The sequence below is a fragment of the Drosophila santomea genome, chromosome 3L, assembly GCF_016746245.2.
Source record: "Drosophila santomea strain STO CAGO 1482 chromosome 3L, Prin_Dsan_1.1, whole genome shotgun sequence".
Classification (NCBI taxonomy): domain Eukaryota; kingdom Metazoa; phylum Arthropoda; class Insecta; order Diptera; family Drosophilidae; genus Drosophila; species Drosophila santomea.
In genome coordinates, this window is record NC_053018.2 from 21,386,677 (window position 1) to 21,403,787 (window position 17,111).

At 44.7% G+C, this 17,111-nt stretch overlaps 3 protein-coding genes and 1 long non-coding RNA gene across 4 annotated transcripts in view; 2 read left to right on the forward strand and 2 right to left on the reverse strand.

The window, feature by feature from the left end:
- Positions 1 to 10,751, forward strand: part of LOC120447750 (frizzled-2) — a 31,970-nt gene extending 21,219 nt beyond the window's left edge. The window contains exon 3 of the mRNA XM_044005947.1: positions 8,474 to 10,751. Within this exon, the coding sequence (XP_043861882.1) occupies positions 8,661 to 10,751 (2,091 nt within the window). The 5' untranslated portion in view covers positions 8,474 to 8,660. The remainder of the gene's footprint in view (positions 1 to 8,473) is intronic.
- LOC122756444 lies at positions 733 to 4,074 on the reverse strand. Its single transcript, XM_044005963.1, has one exon. The coding sequence runs from the start codon at positions 4,072 to 4,074 to the stop codon at positions 733 to 735; it is 3,342 nt and encodes a 1,113-aa protein (XP_043861898.1).
- On the reverse strand, positions 5,878 to 6,430 carry LOC120447753. The gene is made up of 2 exons (XR_005616067.2): positions 6,062 to 6,430; positions 5,878 to 5,987 (listed from the first exon to the last, which is right to left on the reverse strand). It is a non-coding gene; the product is annotated as an uncharacterized LOC120447753 (long non-coding RNA).
- Positions 10,752 to 10,778: 27 nt separating the features above from the next.
- On the forward strand, positions 10,779 to 12,470 carry LOC122756439 (acanthoscurrin-2-like). The gene has a single exon (XM_044005949.1). It carries the CDS (start codon positions 10,779 to 10,781, stop codon positions 11,085 to 11,087), a length of 309 nt encoding a protein of 102 aa, XP_043861884.1. The 3' UTR covers positions 11,088 to 12,470.
- The last annotated feature ends 4,641 nt before the right edge of the window (positions 12,471 to 17,111 follow it).

The following is a 17,111-nucleotide window of genomic DNA, read 5'->3' on the forward strand; positions in this document are numbered from 1 at the left end:
AATGCGACTCCCAAATCTTTGACAGAACGATGGCGTTGTCAGGATTTATGTTATCGTTTCTTCCCTGAATGCGTAGTACGCCGTCTTCGTCCAGGTAAACGTTCAGGGCAATCAACGAGCTTGACTTGTCAATGGCTGAATTATTTTTTAGAGCGGTTATTTCAGCTGAATACACCCTGGATTGCGCCTGTTTATATAGCCACGATTTTGCTCTATTTATGATTTCCGGGTCTAACGTTGTCGGTAGTTGATTTCCGAGACATTTGGCACGTATTCTTTCAATGTATAGCACGAATGTTGCCACAGCTCTGTATAGGCGTCTCCAATCAGAGAAGTACTCTACTGCAAAATCAAAATACTTTAGTTTGTTTACAACGAAGATATGATTACGTAGTTCACACGGCTCGCTGTTATCGAGAATAATGTCTTGTAGTGGCCATTCGCTTTCTGGCTTGACTAGGAAGTGAGGGCCTTTTAACCAGCGATTAGCGTCAGGTGTTTTGATGAATTTGGTAGCTGAGTCCGCAACGTTTTGCTTTGTGGGAATCCATCGCCATTGGTTTCGACTTGTGTTATCGATTATCTCCCCAACTCTATGCATAACGAAGGCTTGAAATTTCCGTGGGTCCATATCAAGCCACTGTAAAACGGTCTTAGAGTCTGTCCAGTATGTACTTGAATTGATGTTGAGCCTTCTAACATTCATGGCCTTTTTGGCGAGGCCCACTCCAATTACAGCGGCAGTAGTTCCATGCGTGGTATTGAGACTGGTTTTAGTGGGGCGACCTTACATTTGGCTGCTACCAGTACTGTGTCGACGTCTGCTCCTCGCTTGATACGAAGATATGTGACTGCTGCGTAGGCGTACTCGCTTGCGTCTACAAACGTGTGTAGATCAATCTGGTCGGCATTCGGCAGCAAAGTGGAGTAGAAGCGAGGAAATTCCAGTTCGGTAGCTTGAAGCAGGACCGTTTTCCATTGTTGCCATGACGTGAACAGGGCATCGGGCAGTTCTTCGTCCCAGTCTATGCCTGCACGCCATACTTTTTGCAGAAGCATTTTAAGGCCGATCGTGTAGCAGGATAACAGGCCCAAGGGATCAAAAATCGACATTAATACTTGTAGGGCTTCTCGTTTTGTTGGTATGGATTCTCCATTTAGGACGTCTCTTTTAAGTCTCGCAAATCTAAAAGTATACTTAAAAACGTCGTTTGAGGGTTCCCAATACATACCAAGAACCTTCTCCGGGCCACCAAGTTCTTTGGGATGTTGTTCGGCTATTTGCCACTCTCCAAAATGTTTGAGGATAGCGGTAGAGTTCGAGATCCAATTTCTTATAGTGAATCCTCCCTCAGCATGAATGTCTCGGACTTTTGATGTTACTTCGATCGCCTCAGAGTCGTCGGTGTAGCTGTCTATAAGGTCGTCCACATAATGAGCCTTTGTAATTGATTCGAAAGCTCGGGGACATTGATCCTTAAACTCCTGTGCGTTTTTGTCCCGCACATAGTGAGCAATACAGGGCGCGCAGCAAATTCCAAATGTCATTGCCCGCATGACGAATGTGCGGGGAGTTTTGTTGCCCTTGCTAAGCCACAGAAATCTTTGAGCATGCATGTCGCTTTGCTGGATAGTTATTTGATGAAACATCTCAGCGATATCCGCGCACACGCCTATACGACCTACTCTGAATGCCATAAGAACCTCGGTTAGCGGGTTTAAGAAATCGGGTCCGTTCAGCATAAAGTCATTAAGGGATTTGCCGTGACTCTTTGCAGCTGCATCCCAAACCAATCTTATTTTATTTGGCTTGTTTGGGTTTAGAGCGATGAATATAGGGAGGTACCACACACGGTTTATGTCCTCTGCTATATCTTTGGTTTCCAGTTCGAATGCGTAGTTTTTGTCGACTAGGTTGTCAATTTGGCCTTGAATTTGATTGAATAGCTCTGGATTCTTGTTAATTTTTTGTCGAAGACATTCGAGTCGTTTAAGTGCGTTTGAATAGCTTTCTGGGAGAATTACATTTTTGTCTCGCCAGAGCAGTCCAACTTGATAGCGACCATTTACTTTCTTGCATGTCTCCTCCAGAATTTCCGTAGCCTTTTTGTCGTCTTTAGAGAAAAGCTCCCGCGGTGTGATAGGGTCTGTGTTGAAGCTTTCTCTTACCGTCTTGTCGATGTCGTCCCAGTTGCAAACGCAGTGATGAAGGGAATAATTTTGGGTGGCATTACTTGTGCCCTGAATACTCCATCCTAGCATACATTTTGAGGCGATAGGCTCATTGCGTCTTCCTTCACGAATTTTGCGGGGAACAGCAAAGGTCCAGTTGTTTGCGCCAATTAGAAGCATCGGTGCAGCATTCCAATATGATTTTATGGGCAATCCATGTAGGTGCTTGTATTTGCTGCCAAGTTTATGTGCGTCAACGGTTTGCTTAGGTAGGGCAAGGTGTTTGATTGAATGCACGTTGTTGAGCCACAGTTTTCTTCCACTCCCCATCTCCGATATTTTTACCTGGGCTTTGAGAGACATTTCCTCCGTACGGGTGGTGTCTCCGGTCCACTGCAGACAAAGTGGTTCAGAGGACACAGGAACCTTGAGGAGCTTCAGAATTCCTTCATCGATAAGTGTTACAGATGAGCCCTCGTCCAAAAACGCATACGTGTCGACCTTTGCTCCGCTCCCATATAGTGTTACCGGCAGGATTCGAAAGTATGATTCATCGAGGCCAGTTTCTTGATGGTGGGTACTGACGAGTTCGGGTTTAGGAGCTTCCCTGTGAAGGAGAGGGTGGTGTTTTGATTGACAGTTATCAACGCCGCAATCGCGTTTTGAGAAACATTTGCGACGGTGCATCTTTAGGCATCTGTAGCAGGCCTTGGCGTCGTTGATTATATGATGTCGCTCCGGAACAGGCAAACTTTTAAATTTCTCGCATTGGGCGGCGTAATGTTCGGTGGAGTTGCACATGACGCATGAAGGGTTCGGTTTGGCGTCGTCCTTCTTCTGATCGTCTTCGGACTCACACATTCCTCCGGTTGATAAGTGCGTGTGGGTATTCACGCTCCATGAATTTTGTGCAGGTATGACTGTGGAGGCTGCTTCTGCTAAATTGTATATCCAGTCGCTAAATGATTTTACGACAGGGATAGAAGCACTGCGTGGATGCATGGCCCAGCTTAATTTATGCTGAGTGGGCAACTTGTCAACAAGCTCGCGCAGAAGCATTGGGTTGTCAAGATGTGCGTACAGGTTACAGGCCTCCATTGTGGCGCACGCGTTGCGCACTGCCATCGCAAAGTCGATTAGGGACTCCAATCTATCTTTGTGTATACTAATTTTACGGATTTTGTCGATGAGCCGGTCGAGGATCTGTTCCGGTCGCCCAAAGAAGGTTTTTAGCGTCTTGATAACCTCCGGGACGAGTGCCGGCAGTAGCAGCTTATCACGAACCAATTCGTAGGCTTTCCCTTTGAGACACTTCTGGAGACGAAGCATGTTTTCAGCGTCTGAAAATCCAGCTACCGAGCAGCTGTTCTCGTACATGCTTATGAAAATTGGCCAGTCTGCTGGGTTGCCATTAAAAGTCGGCAGATCCGCTGGTAATATTTGCCTTGCTGCTAGTTGGGATGCAGTTGGTCCAAATGATAGGATGTGTCTTTCCTGTGTCCCCTGCTGCTGTGCAAGTATTGCATATTTCTGCTCGATATATTTCTTTTCCACTTGGCGTGTCTCTTCTAGCATCTCTATCATCAAGTTTTTTGAGCATGGAATATATGATGTCTCAGCTGGCTTATTGGGATTGGATTCGGTTTGTATTATGTCGCCATCTTTCGGCAAGGTATTTGTCAGTTCGTTGCGTTGTAAAGCGGCTTGCTGTGAGGTGGAAGGGGTATCGTCGACAAGTTTGCACAAGTCGCACGTCCATTGTGACTGTGCAATAGAGGCATCGACTCCAACGCAGGCGAAGTGGTACCATGCCTTGCATACGTCGCACTGCACCCAGTTTTGGACGCCGCTGGATAGTCGGTTCTTATTGCATGAACCGCAAAGAGTTACATCTCTCTCCATTTTCGAGGTCGGTTTCTTCGTCGTGATCTACTTCAACAGAATTCTACACATACATAGCCTTCATACGTGTACGTGTGTATCTTGGCTTATAGGTATGCGTGTGTTCCGTGTGAATTTCACAAATGGTTGGCGTCACTTTTAATTGCGCTTAATATTAAGTACTAACAAAGTTTTTTAAAGAAATGTTGAGGCACTAATTGATTTGGGCCTAGGGAGAGCAATAAGAAACAACCTTTTGTAGCAGTCACTTTATTTTTATTTAATTTATTTTATGCAAGCGAACAGCTTTAAAAAACTTTGTTTCTTCTCCTTCGCCAGTGTTTCCTCAAGTGTCGAACAAGTGTTGCCCTATCCAATAACCGCAGATCATGGGTAACACTTTTACCAAAGTTTTCAGGGTTACGTCTTTTTGGCCTAGTTGGCGGTTGAATTTAAATTACGGCGGTAACAATTAAGATAAATTAACACAAAGTAGATCCATTCATTTTTAATCAGCCTTGAAATGATATAACATGTTTTTAGATTCTCCGAATTTTGGGATCATTCCTTCGAGACTCGACTCGCTTGGAGATTCCCACCTTCTTGGAAATCCACACCTTGTGCGAGTGGTTTGTTTGCCATGGGTGTCGACTGTACTTTGAGGAGCCAGCAACACTTGCTACTTATTTGCTCATCGGTGTCGTCTTCCCGTCGTGTCTTTAGCTTGTTTGTTTAATTAAAACAGTCAGGTTGTCGCCGCCGACAACACGACGTTGTAGTTGATTTTCTTTGCCCGTTTTGCCCATGTTGCTGCCAAGCTACCAACTTTGGTAACAGCTTCCGCCCGGCGACCTCTTTAGTGCATTGAAGCGCAGCCATTCACCGATCGGTCAGGGGATCGGGTATATCTCTCTCTATATCTCTCTCTGTTTTCCCCCACATCTCTGCATTCTCAAGTCTTTGGCAAACATGGCCAAGAAACTCAGAGCCAGATCTTCGAGCCAGTCGAGAGCTAGGGATCTGAAGAAGTAGAGAAGTGGTGAGCCAACATCGTTGAGACTGGCTGGCAGCGTGATTTTGTATAAATTCTTCCAGCGGAATGATTGGCAAAAAACCATGCAGTAATAATTTGTTACTCGTAACGAGCTTGTAGCGTCTGAGCCGCACGCTTGTTAACAATTAAATAAACAATATGAGTCTGCACTAAATACGCTGGGTAAGAAACAACGAATCATTAAGCAAACAGGGCCCAGTCGATCGGCCAAATACAAACATTTGGTCACCACTCGGAGAATCGAAGAATCGGAGAAACGCAGTCTGCGAGAAACGCAACGCAACGCAGAGAAGCGATCCATTCCATTCGTCACCGCCACTTGAGACATTTTTCTCTATTAAAAATAATATTTATGCATTCTGCTTGCTGCTTTTTTCTACTCGGGAGAAGCACGTTTGCTATTATTTCCAGGCCATTTCCCATGAACACATCGCAGCCACCTATTAGTGCTAGTTGTTGGCCGGCAATCAGAACACAGGGTCGGTCCAGAAAGGAGCCCAAGATCCCAAGTACATGAGTCCAGCCACTTGAGGCTTTAATAACCGAAGCAAGTTGCTTTGCTTTCGGGTCACAACAAAGCGCAACGCCACCACTCTCTTCTTACTTCTGGCCAAATGTGGAAGCCGTTGTGAACGTGGCTTTTCCATATCCAAACACATGTACGCATTTTCTTTTCTGCTCGTTTCTGCTCTTTTCCATTTCCATCTCCATTCGGCTCTGGTCCGGAGTTCGGTCTGCCATTTCAGTCACGTTCGCTGCATTTCAATATGATTTTCCTGGCTCGGCCAAACCAATTAGACTTTTCCCTCCATCCGTTCGGTGATTGTCGCATTGTTTCGGCTTATGGCTAATTTTCACTCTCGGTTGCGAAAAGAGATTGCTGTCGAAGTGGCAGGGAAAATGTTAATTTTTGCTATTGGTTTTACATTGCTAATTTAAATGTTATCCAGACACCTGAAGGAGTTTCAACTTTGGAAAGCACGCATAAATTGAATCCACCATGTCTAAGCGATATTTTCAATTATCCTTGTGCTTAAAGGCCAGCTTGGAATTTATTTAGCAGATGCTATCCGAGCCCTATGACTAAGATTTGACTTTGTTTTGCGAATAGAAATAATTTTAATATTGTTTAGCTACCCCTAACCACCCAACAGCCTTCACTTATGTCAGTTCCTAATGCCACTTCGATTTCCGTGTGCTGAGTTTGTCATTTGAGTAGGAGAATACATATTGCGAAAGCATCACCACAACCCATGGACGCCTCCATCTCAACGGAGTGTGCAGAATGTATTCAGAATAGTATTCACTGTAATCGATAGCCGACTCACGCCTGGCATTGTTTCTCACGATCCGATTGCCTGGTGCCCACATTTCGATATTGGATTTCCACATTTATTTTTGGCGCTACCCTCGAGTTGTAATCTCAACACTTTGGCTTTCTCTCCGCCCACGCGCTGTCCTAGAAACATTTTCCGTGGCGTATTTACTTAATTATTTTGAAGTGCTCGGCAAACATTTTAACACGAAAAATGTTTCAGTGAGAGCCGCACTCGGCAACTTATTTTCGGGGTTGTATCGGTCGGGAAATGGGTTTGGGGCGAAATTGTGATGGACACCGCCGACTAACGCACACAAATGTTATTAATTAAAATGTCATTCATTCAGAAAAACAATGGAAGGACTTTCAGCGCCGAACAAAGGAGTTGGGGCTTACACTTTAAGTGGGTAGTGGGACGTGGGAAGTGCGACTATGTTTTATTTGCAGCTGTTGTTGACAGTTTTCGAAGGAGCCAAGAGCTACGAACTGCAAACTGGCTGTAAAGCTCTTTAAAGCTGCTGCTTTTCCTCGGACCACACGCAGCTGAGATCCCAAACTGAAACTGAAGCTGGCCGCAAAGCCGCAACTATGTGTGTCACTTGACACTTGCTAAAAACTGTATCTCGTAGATAAATTTCGTGACTTTGAGCGCGCAGAAGCTGCTGGCGAGTAAATTGCCCTTCACTTCAGGCCGTCCAGCTGTCAATTTTTGGTATCTCGAAGTATCTTCGCTTCTGGAGCAGCTAGCAGCTAGCAGCTGCTAGTTGACTTGACCACAAACCGCTGACATCGATATATCGATATTGCCAGCTGCCATCCCGCAGTTATTCCCCCAAAAAAGGTGTCAACCGTATAAAATAACATTCGTTGCCCCAGTCAATGATGGGTAGAGAGCCAACTTGATGGGTGGCTTTGCAGCCTCCATTTTGACTGCGTTTCAAGTGAGCAATTGTCTTGAATTAATTTCTGCCTCATCACATCCAATCCATCAGTGTTTCACACCCTTCTTGAGTTGGAAAACCAAAGCAAACACTTTTATCAAGCACACACTGAGAAAAATGTTGGGCCTAAAGTGCTAGAATTTAATAATTCGAAGCTCTTAAAACTTAGATCTAACTTCCAACTTACGAACTTCTAACTTCAATAACATAGAATGTTCCAACATACTTTGTAGTTGTTAAATCGGTGTTGCAAGTAATTTTTCTTTATGTGCACTAAAGCCATGCGCTTGCAGCCATCAGAGCCCGTCAAATTTAATAAAACTCACTGATTTTGATTGATGCTCCTCTTGGTCAGCAGCAGTTCCAGAATCGGAATCAGAATCACCAGCATGGAAGGGACAGCCCTGAAGCGTCAGCAAATATTGGCGGAAGGGTTGACACTCTATATGAGCGGGGGAGGAAAGGAGTGGGGGAGTGGGGAATCGGGAAACCGGGGTGGCGGGTGGCGGATGGGTGAAGTGCTCGAGTGCTCGAGTGCTTGACATGTGACATGGACATGTCGTCCAAGTGTCGCCGCGCTCAATTGAAACAAATGAAGCGCGAAAGTTCTCCAGGGAGCGAATCAGAAACAGAAACAGGAAAGAGCAGTTGCAACTTGTCGCCGCCTCATCAGCGATCCACCATAACGACAGCGTCCGTCTCTCTTGCTCCATGTGACGTCTGTTGGAAAATGGTGATTAGAAAATCAGAAAATCAGTTGATTTTCGGCAGTCGGATCGGTAGAAGCTACAAATAATTTCACTAATATCAGTGCAACATGTGCTAGCTGAAAAGAAACACTATCAGGATCTAGATTTCCTATCAGCATGGGGATTTAATGATCATAAATTCGTAACGTGAAAACCATGTGATAATTTATAAACATGATAGCTTGGTTAAAAATAAATCTACAATTTGTTGTCGAAATTTGACATCCCTACTTTAAATAGATTTTGTTACGCTCTTAATATTCCTATTTCCTAAATAAGTTTTTATATAAAATCTTACTGGAAAGTTACTAAATATATTAAATAGTAAAACTAATTTGATTTTCGTTTTTAATTGCAGTTAGACCACGCCGTTTGTCGAGCGTTGACGATTTGACGCTGCGCAGTGTCTGGAAGGAAACGCTACCCGCTTTTCCGGCTCTCGAGGTGCCTCCACGAGGAGTGAGGTGCAACCGCAGAGAAGGTCAGCAAAGAAAGAGCCCAAGGGGTTCCAAGTCACACAACCGAACTAAGCTAAGACGCACAAAATGAGACACAACCGACTGAAGGTCCTGATCCTGGGACTCACCCTTCTGCTGACATCCTGTCGAGCGGACGGACCGCAGCACAGTGCGGATCACGGCATAGGCGGAATGGGCATGGGCATGGGTGGCCACGGCCTGGACGCAAGTCCTGCCCCCGGATACGGGGTGCCAGCCATACCCAAGGACCCCAATCTGCGATGCGAAGAGATCACTATACCAATGTGTCGGGGCATTGGCTACAACATGACATCCTTCCCCAACGAAATGAACCACGAGACCCAAGATGAAGCGGGCCTGGAGGTGCACCAGTTCTGGCCTTTAGTGGAGATCAAGTGCTCCCCGGACCTCAAGTTCTTCCTGTGCAGCATGTACACGCCCATCTGCCTGGAGGATTACCACAAGCCGCTGCCCGTTTGCCGCAGTGTCTGCGAGAGGGCCCGCTCGGGATGCGCACCCATCATGCAGCAGTACAGCTTTGAGTGGCCGGAGAGGATGGCGTGCGAGCACCTGCCCCTTCATGGTGACCCTGACAATCTGTGCATGGAACAGCCTTCGTACACGGAGGCGGGCAGCGGTGGCAGCTCGGGCGGATCGGGTGGCTCTGGCAGCGGTTCCGGCTCCGGCGGCAAGCGGAAGCAAGGAGGCAGTGGCTCGGGTGGTAGTGGGGCCGGCGGCAGCAGCGGTTCCACCTCAACGAAGCCATGCCGCGGACGCAATTCAAAAAACTGCCAAAATCCCCAAGGAGAAAAGGCAAGCGGAAAAGAGTGCAGCTGCTCGTGCCGCTCCCCACTCATCTTCCTGGGGAAGGAGCAGCTGCTGCAGCAGCAGTCGCAGATGCCCATGATGCACCATCCACACCACTGGTACATGAACCTCACTGTCCAAAGGATCGCCGGCGTACCAAACTGCGGCATTCCGTGCAAGGGGCCCTTCTTCAGCAACGACGAAAAGGACTTCGCCGGCCTCTGGATCGCCCTGTGGTCGGGACTGTGCTTCTGCAGCACGCTCATGACCCTAACCACATTCATCATCGACACCGAAAGGTTTAAGTACCCGGAGCGGCCCATTGTCTTCCTATCCGCCTGCTACTTCATGGTGGCCGTGGGCTACCTGTCGCGCAACTTCCTTCAGAACGAGGAGATCGCCTGCGACGGCCTGCTGCTCCGGGAAAGCTCCACGGGTCCGCACTCTTGTACCCTGGTCTTCTTGCTCACCTACTTCTTTGGCATGGCCTCCTCCATCTGGTGGGTGATCCTCAGCTTCACCTGGTTTCTGGCCGCTGGTCTAAAGTGGGGCAACGAGGCCATCACTAAGCACTCACAGTACTTCCACCTGGCCGCCTGGCTAATTCCCACTGTCCAGTCCGTGGCTGTCCTCCTGCTCTCGGCGGTGGATGGCGATCCCATTCTGGGCATCTGCTATGTGGGCAACCTCAACCCGGATCACCTAAAGACCTTCGTGCTGGCCCCGCTCTTCGTTTACCTGGTAATTGGCACCACCTTCCTGATGGCCGGATTCGTGTCCCTCTTCCGCATCCGATCGGTTATCAAGCAACAGGGCGGCGTTGGAGCTGGCGTCAAGGCGGACAAGCTGGAGAAACTGATGATCAGGATTGGCATCTTCTCGGTGCTCTACACGGTGCCGGCCACCATTGTTATTGGATGCTACCTGTACGAGGCAGCCTACTTCGAGGACTGGATCAAGGCCCTGGCCTGTCCCTGTGCCCAGGTGAAGGGTCCCGGCAAGAAGCCCCTCTACTCGGTCCTGATGCTCAAGTACTTCATGGCCCTGGCCGTGGGCATCACCTCTGGCGTGTGGATCTGGTCCGGTAAGACGCTGGAGAGCTGGCGACGCTTCTGGCGGAGGCTCTTAGGAGCGCCGGACCGCACGGGCGCCAACCAGGCGCTGATCAAGCAGCGTCCTCCGATCCCGCATCCCTATGCCGGATCTGGAATGGGCATGCCCGTGGGCTCGGCGGCGGGCTCCCTGCTGGCCACGCCCTACACCCAGGCGGGTGGAGCCTCGGTGGCCTCCACCAGCCACCACCACCTGCACCACCACGTTCTCAAGCAGCCGGCGGCCAGCCACGTATGACATGGAGAGTCGGGGGGAGCATCGACCATGGGCGGCGGCGGGGGCGGCGGTAGCACCATTGGCGGCGGCACCCTGGGCCACGGCACCGCGATGAGCAGCAGCACGGTCGGCATGGGCCCTCTCCCCGGCACCCTGATGCACGGCGCCTCCGGCGGAGGCGTGGGCGGCGGCAATCCCGGCAACGTTTACGGCAATGGCAACAACGGAGTGGGCGGCCAGAACACCGCTCCCGGCTCCGTGATCGACTCGCGGGCCGTGTCCGTGGTGGTCACGCTGCCCGGCGGCCCGGGTGCCCAGCATCCGGGCCAGGCGCTCAGCGACTACGGTCCCATATAGTTAATGGTACGCCCGGACACCGCGCACTGGGTCTCGACCAGCAGTTTTAGCCAGCTGTAGCCGCTCAAGTTGGTCGACTCGCACGCCCGGCCTCTGTCTCACTCGCACTTCTAGGCTCTCGCTCGCAAACTCCATCCCCATCTCGCTCGCTCCCGCTGTTTGGTTAGGGCCTCCTTAGCAAAAGTTTTGAAGAAATGCCATATTAATTCGAGTAGCCGTAGTTTGATTGTCGAGTGAAAGCGCTACAAGAGCAGTCCATGTTTTTCTGCTTTCAATTCCCATCGGTTTGTGCGGAATCGGAATTCACACATTTATTTTTCTGGATTTAACATTTATTTGTTATGCAAAGATTTGAGTTCTGTGCACCAAAACTTTTACAAAGAAATTAATTCTAAACGAAGTATTTTGTGACTCTGAAAGAAGTAATCTTCTGTATTATAATTATAATTTTTGGAGTTTATAGGTCTAAATTTTGTCCAATTCCGCCAAATTGCTTCTGAGTTGAAAATGGAAACAAGACCAATAATAACCTTTGAGATGCGTTAGAGAACCAATCTGCATACAAGATTCTAGTCGAAAAAAACCTTTGTCTTCAAAAGCAGATGAGCACAAAGCTTGGGCGTAGCGAAAGGATACTACCCAGTATCCAGTAAAAAGTACAGATCGAGTCCAGCTGAAGCGCGTTTGTTCTACATGCCATTAACTGATTTCCTATCTGAATATTCATATTGCCACGTTTTCTGTTGTTATACCCTTTCACAAACACCTTCCTCAACGAAATAGACTGAGAAACGCGAAACAAATTAAATAACCGCCACGCAGAGCAATCGGGGTAAGGTAGCGAGCGGAATCTGCCCACACTGCCAAGTCAGAGCCACGAGCCATATTTCGAAATTACAACTAACTTTTAATCAAACTAACTACACTATTAACCTTAACCTAACGTAAACATTTAACATAACGATTGCATACAAAAATTAAATAAAAAAATGAAAAAGAAACACTTCGAATGCCCATAGAAAGTTAGTTGCGATTTTAGGGTTGTCGCATTATCAAAGAATAGGCACTCAGTGTTGCCAGATACCATTTGTAAATTATTTAACGTAATCTAAGGCATTATCCAACACTAAGTTTTGTACATATTTTCAAACCGCGCCTAGTTTATAAACGTATTTTTTTGTTCGGTGATGTGAAAGTCCCTGAAACTAAAATATAATATAGTAACATGCATTTCAGCATCAAAAGCAACTGCATTTAAGCTCAAAATTGAATTTAGTTTTTACAAAAACCCAAAAAGAGGAATTCACCATTCAAGTAAATGAAAATTGCCAACTTTTGCAGCCGAAGCAAGGCATTTCTACGCATTTATAAAAGAAGCAAAAAGAAAAATTGTATAAAGCTAAAACTTTTATATAAGAGTATTAAATTAAATGTAACCTTAGTTGTAGACGAAATCGAAGAGAACGGCAAGCAAAAGCAAAACGAAATATCTATCAAGAATTAAAAACTATTGTATTTAAATTTAATATTTATATTACATGGTAAAAGCAACAATTTAACTGTTAGCATTTCAAACCATTTCACATACGAAACAAAAGAAGAAGGGATGAAATTTATATTATAAATTATATAATATAGCAACTATGTGTGTAATGTTTTTAGCAACTATAACTACTTCTATTTACAAAACAAAAACATGCTAAAGCTGTAATAAAACAATATACAAAATAGTTCATTTTTGAGTTACTTTCTTTCGTTTAAACATGATTTCATTATGCATGACAAGTAAGTACTTTTTATTTAGTTGCTTTATTGCTTTATTTATTGTTTTGTTTGACTTTTTCTTTACGCACTTTCACGAGATGATCCCTCAAACACTTATACGTATCATTAAAACGAAGCTCTCCAAGTTAAGCAAGCCGAAGCAGAAAGGATAAAAACAGAAAGAGTAATTATTAATTAGCAAATTTCTCTACAAGACGTACAATGTTTAATAAACATATAATACATATTGAACAAGAAACCAAATCCAATACAACCATTTACGCGTACTATTTGATGTTGTTAATAAGCTTAAAGAAATATTGCTAGCTAGTAGCGTTTAGTTTAGTTCTCTAAGAGAAAGTTGAATCCCCGGAAGGGTTTTTCGCATTTCTCCCACTTTAGTTGAAGGCGTACATAGGAAACGCTTTTATCTATGAATACAACATTTAAAAGGCTAAAAAGTGTAACGAATATACGTAAATGGGAAATCCAAACGAATTGAAATGATAAAGTGTAAAAATAAATAATGCAAATTTTGACTCTCAACTCGAAACATTTTCTGTTAATTTTTTGTGATTGAAAACTAATTTACTAAATTGATGAACCGAAATTGATTGCAATTTGCGAATGTATACGATTTTTAATTTTAAAAGAAAATATTTCATAATGGAGTGGATTATAGATTGATAGGTCAGGATTGAGGAGAATTGTAAGCTGGCGGTGATTGATGGATCAGTTGAAGTTGCACGGAAACCAGAAACTTGACATCAAGTGTAGTTGTGAATTGTATTTTGTGAAATGTAATTTAATAATAAAATAAATGAAAACCAAATGCAAATTATATATACACTACATATTTATATGGAGCGATGCGGCGCAGGAAAACCGGCAAGAGAATACTTTAACAAAAATTCATGCAGACATTATTTTATTTACAAACAAAATGCATTTTAAGAATATTAATCAAATCAAAAAACGAAATATTGTTGTTGAAAGTGACACGATTTTTATGCACACATAAAAATATACAGCAGCAACACAAGGCAAAAATCAAACGCGTTAACAACAACAAAATATACGAAAAAGCAGCAGCAACAACAATAATATTAAATACATTTGTAATTGAAAGAGAAAATCCATATAAAATAAAAGTAAACGTAAGATGTCCACTTTGTTTTTATGGGAATGGGCGCAGAAAGCACTTGCTTCTTGTAATAGTCAATGGAAGACAGCTCAATGGATTCGGAAATGGTCGAGTGCTGAGCCGAGCATTGTTCACTTTAAAGTATTAGCATTGGGTAGTCTTTTGTTGACTGCCATGATTTCAGATCGTATCGAATTAAACTACCTTTCTGGACATAAAATAAGAGGTATTTGTGGAATAGAACACGCTTCAAGGGGCCAGCAATCGATACAGCACAGTAATGGGTATAATTAAAACATTTTTCAAAAGATTGGACGCGGGAGTTTTTGGCGCTTTGTGTGTGTGTGTTGCCATTTTACTTTATAAGTAACGAGTATATTTCAATAAAACTGCTTCTATTACGAAAAACAAGATTTAACTGTAAGATGAGCCAAGCAGTTCAAAGTGGAGACTTCAAGTTCAGAGCCCGATGAGCAACATTCCGTGACAAGAACCACTATGTAGAATTCTAATCCTTGACATAAACCATTGACATTTATACACTTTACCCCATTAGAAATAAATGTAAATTAAAAACATGATGGTAAGGGGACAACAATATCAAATGCAGCCATCACATTGAGCATCTTGGGAAATTAATTTATCGATTAAATGGGCTTTTATGAGCTTATTTTAGCACTAGAATCAAAGCACTTAACCACTTATTTTAAGTATAGCGCGTTTTCGAAATACTGGTATTCCAGAGCTTTTTAAAGACAGCTTTGGCAACAGCAATGCAATTCGTCGTTACAATTCAAAGTTTTTTTGACTTTTAAAGGGCACTCTATTACTCAAAAGACGAATATATCCAAGTTGTTTGACAAAATAGGTTACAATTTGTTTAGCTCCCAATTTAAACGCCGATCATGAACACCTTGGCCAAAGGAATATAGCACGATATGACCACAATGCAATTATTTAAATTATTTTTCAATTATAGACCCCCATTGCTGTCGGACACTCCATAAAGGCCTTAGCGCATGTCCTTGCCAAAGTATTAGGGCACGAAGTTTGAAATTGGAAATTTTCGACTGCCTTGCCAGACGAAACTTACCGACTTATTTTTAGTGCGGAGTGGCGAGCGGAGTGCAGCCAAATAGCTTCGATGGCCTCACGAGCATAAATATTTCAGTCGACTCCCGCTTGCTAGCTGCCGTTTTCAAGAGCAAGGCAAGGTCCTTGCAGCTCGGCAAGCGAGGGCAAGGGAGAGCATGTGGGGTAAGGGTAAGTAAGGACGAATGTGGTGCCACCTACTGGGGGCGGGTAAGCTGGTCAACAGGTTGAAAGTGAGCGCAGCTGAAACTTTTCGAGAGTTGCCAAAAAAGCGAAATTAAAGCCCGTCCGCTGCCGTGGCCATGAAAATTCAATTAGTTGACAGGCGCTAATTAGTAGCAAATTGAAAGCTTTCCACTTGTTGAGAAAGGTTTTTCGAAAATGCCACACGGCCATTGTCCAGGCATACAACACACATGGCTCACGTGCTAAAAGCTCCGCACGTGTCCTGCCGCACATGGAAAGCGGTGAAAAGTGGGGGAAATATAGTGGAGGGGCGGGGAATTCGCTGGGAAAGCTTTCACTGCCAATAGCAACAGCGTGCCCCAAACACGAGCTCCACGAGCTTTGGCCGACTCCAGAAACCAAAAAATCCTTTTGGCCAACAGTTTGTTGCTCAAGCTGTTCCCGAACGGACGTCTCCCCCAGAATCGCTCGCTCCCGACAGTTGGCACTTCGATTTAGTTTCGGTTTAGCTTCGATTCGGTTTCGGCCAGGAGTTGCTCTATAACTAAAAAAAGAAAGGAAAAGAAAAAGAAAAACCAAGGAAAGGAAAGAACAGAAACCAGTTTGGTGGGGAGTTGCTCCCCAAATTAAAGGAGTGGAAATTCTTTGCTATCGTAGTTGGCAGTGTGTGTGCGTGCGTGAGTGTCTACATATTTGAATAACACAACGATCAAAATTCAGGAAAACCAACAAGCCAGTATTAAAACGGCGAACAGGGAGTGAACTTCTTTTCGGGGAAAACAGGCTAACTGAGCAGGCCAAATCAGTTGCCAACTTACCATGTTACCACCAGTTCGTTAGTTGGCTGTGAAACATGCAAAGCCAGCATTAGATTGTGTCAGCCCACTGACTTTAAATGGCAGGTCAAGACGGCTACATGACCAGCAGAAAGCAGCGACCTCAAAGGTCTTAGGTCGGTGAATAACTCCGGCAGCATGCACTTCCCAAAGGAGCGTCTGTGGCATTTAATTAACACAGGACATTAACTCATCAAGCGTGCAAACTCAGCCGTTTTGTTGGGCTCGGGTCGACTAAGCGACTAAAATAGTAAAATGGTTAAATTAAAGGGAATGCTACAGCACATTCCTTGGGAAAAATTAGTTAAAAGCCGAATTGAATCTTGTTAATTTAAATTAGCTTTACCAGCTTAAGTATTGAAGAAGGCACTACCATTAACTAGAAGTACATGTTACACGGAAGTCATGAGAACCATTTGTTCAAGACAGATGTATTCAAATTATTTCGCACAATTTAAAAGATATATTTACTTCAAAGACTCTTGAGCTAAACAATTTCTTCAGTTTATTCAAAATTTCAAATATTGAAACTACATTTTTTTTAATTTTTATCAAAACACATAAGTGTTTTATAAATTGGGCAGCACTCACAATACACATTAATGAAAACATTTTTTTTTTTAATTGACGAAACTCGTGCCGTTAAAGACTTCCGCCTCCCATTGCTTTGTTAGCATGCGAGCTGGGAGAAAACTGCCAAATCAGCTTTGATTCGAGGTCAGAATCCAAAAAGTTAAAAGGAACAATGAGCTCCGTTTGACTCTGGGCTCCTTTGACTCGGAAATTCTATGGCTAAGTTAGAGAGATTTCCCCCAGGCTGTGCCGCCATCGCCATTCACACAACTATTCGCAGTTTTGTTAAGAGTTTAGCGAGACTATTTTGGGCGGAGCATTCAAAGTGGAGCCAGGGGCTAAGCCGTCCAAGGCCATCTGCATTTCAAATGACCAACGCAACAATGAAGGCTGAGAATCTACAAAAGAGGAGTGCCCCTAAAACAAAAA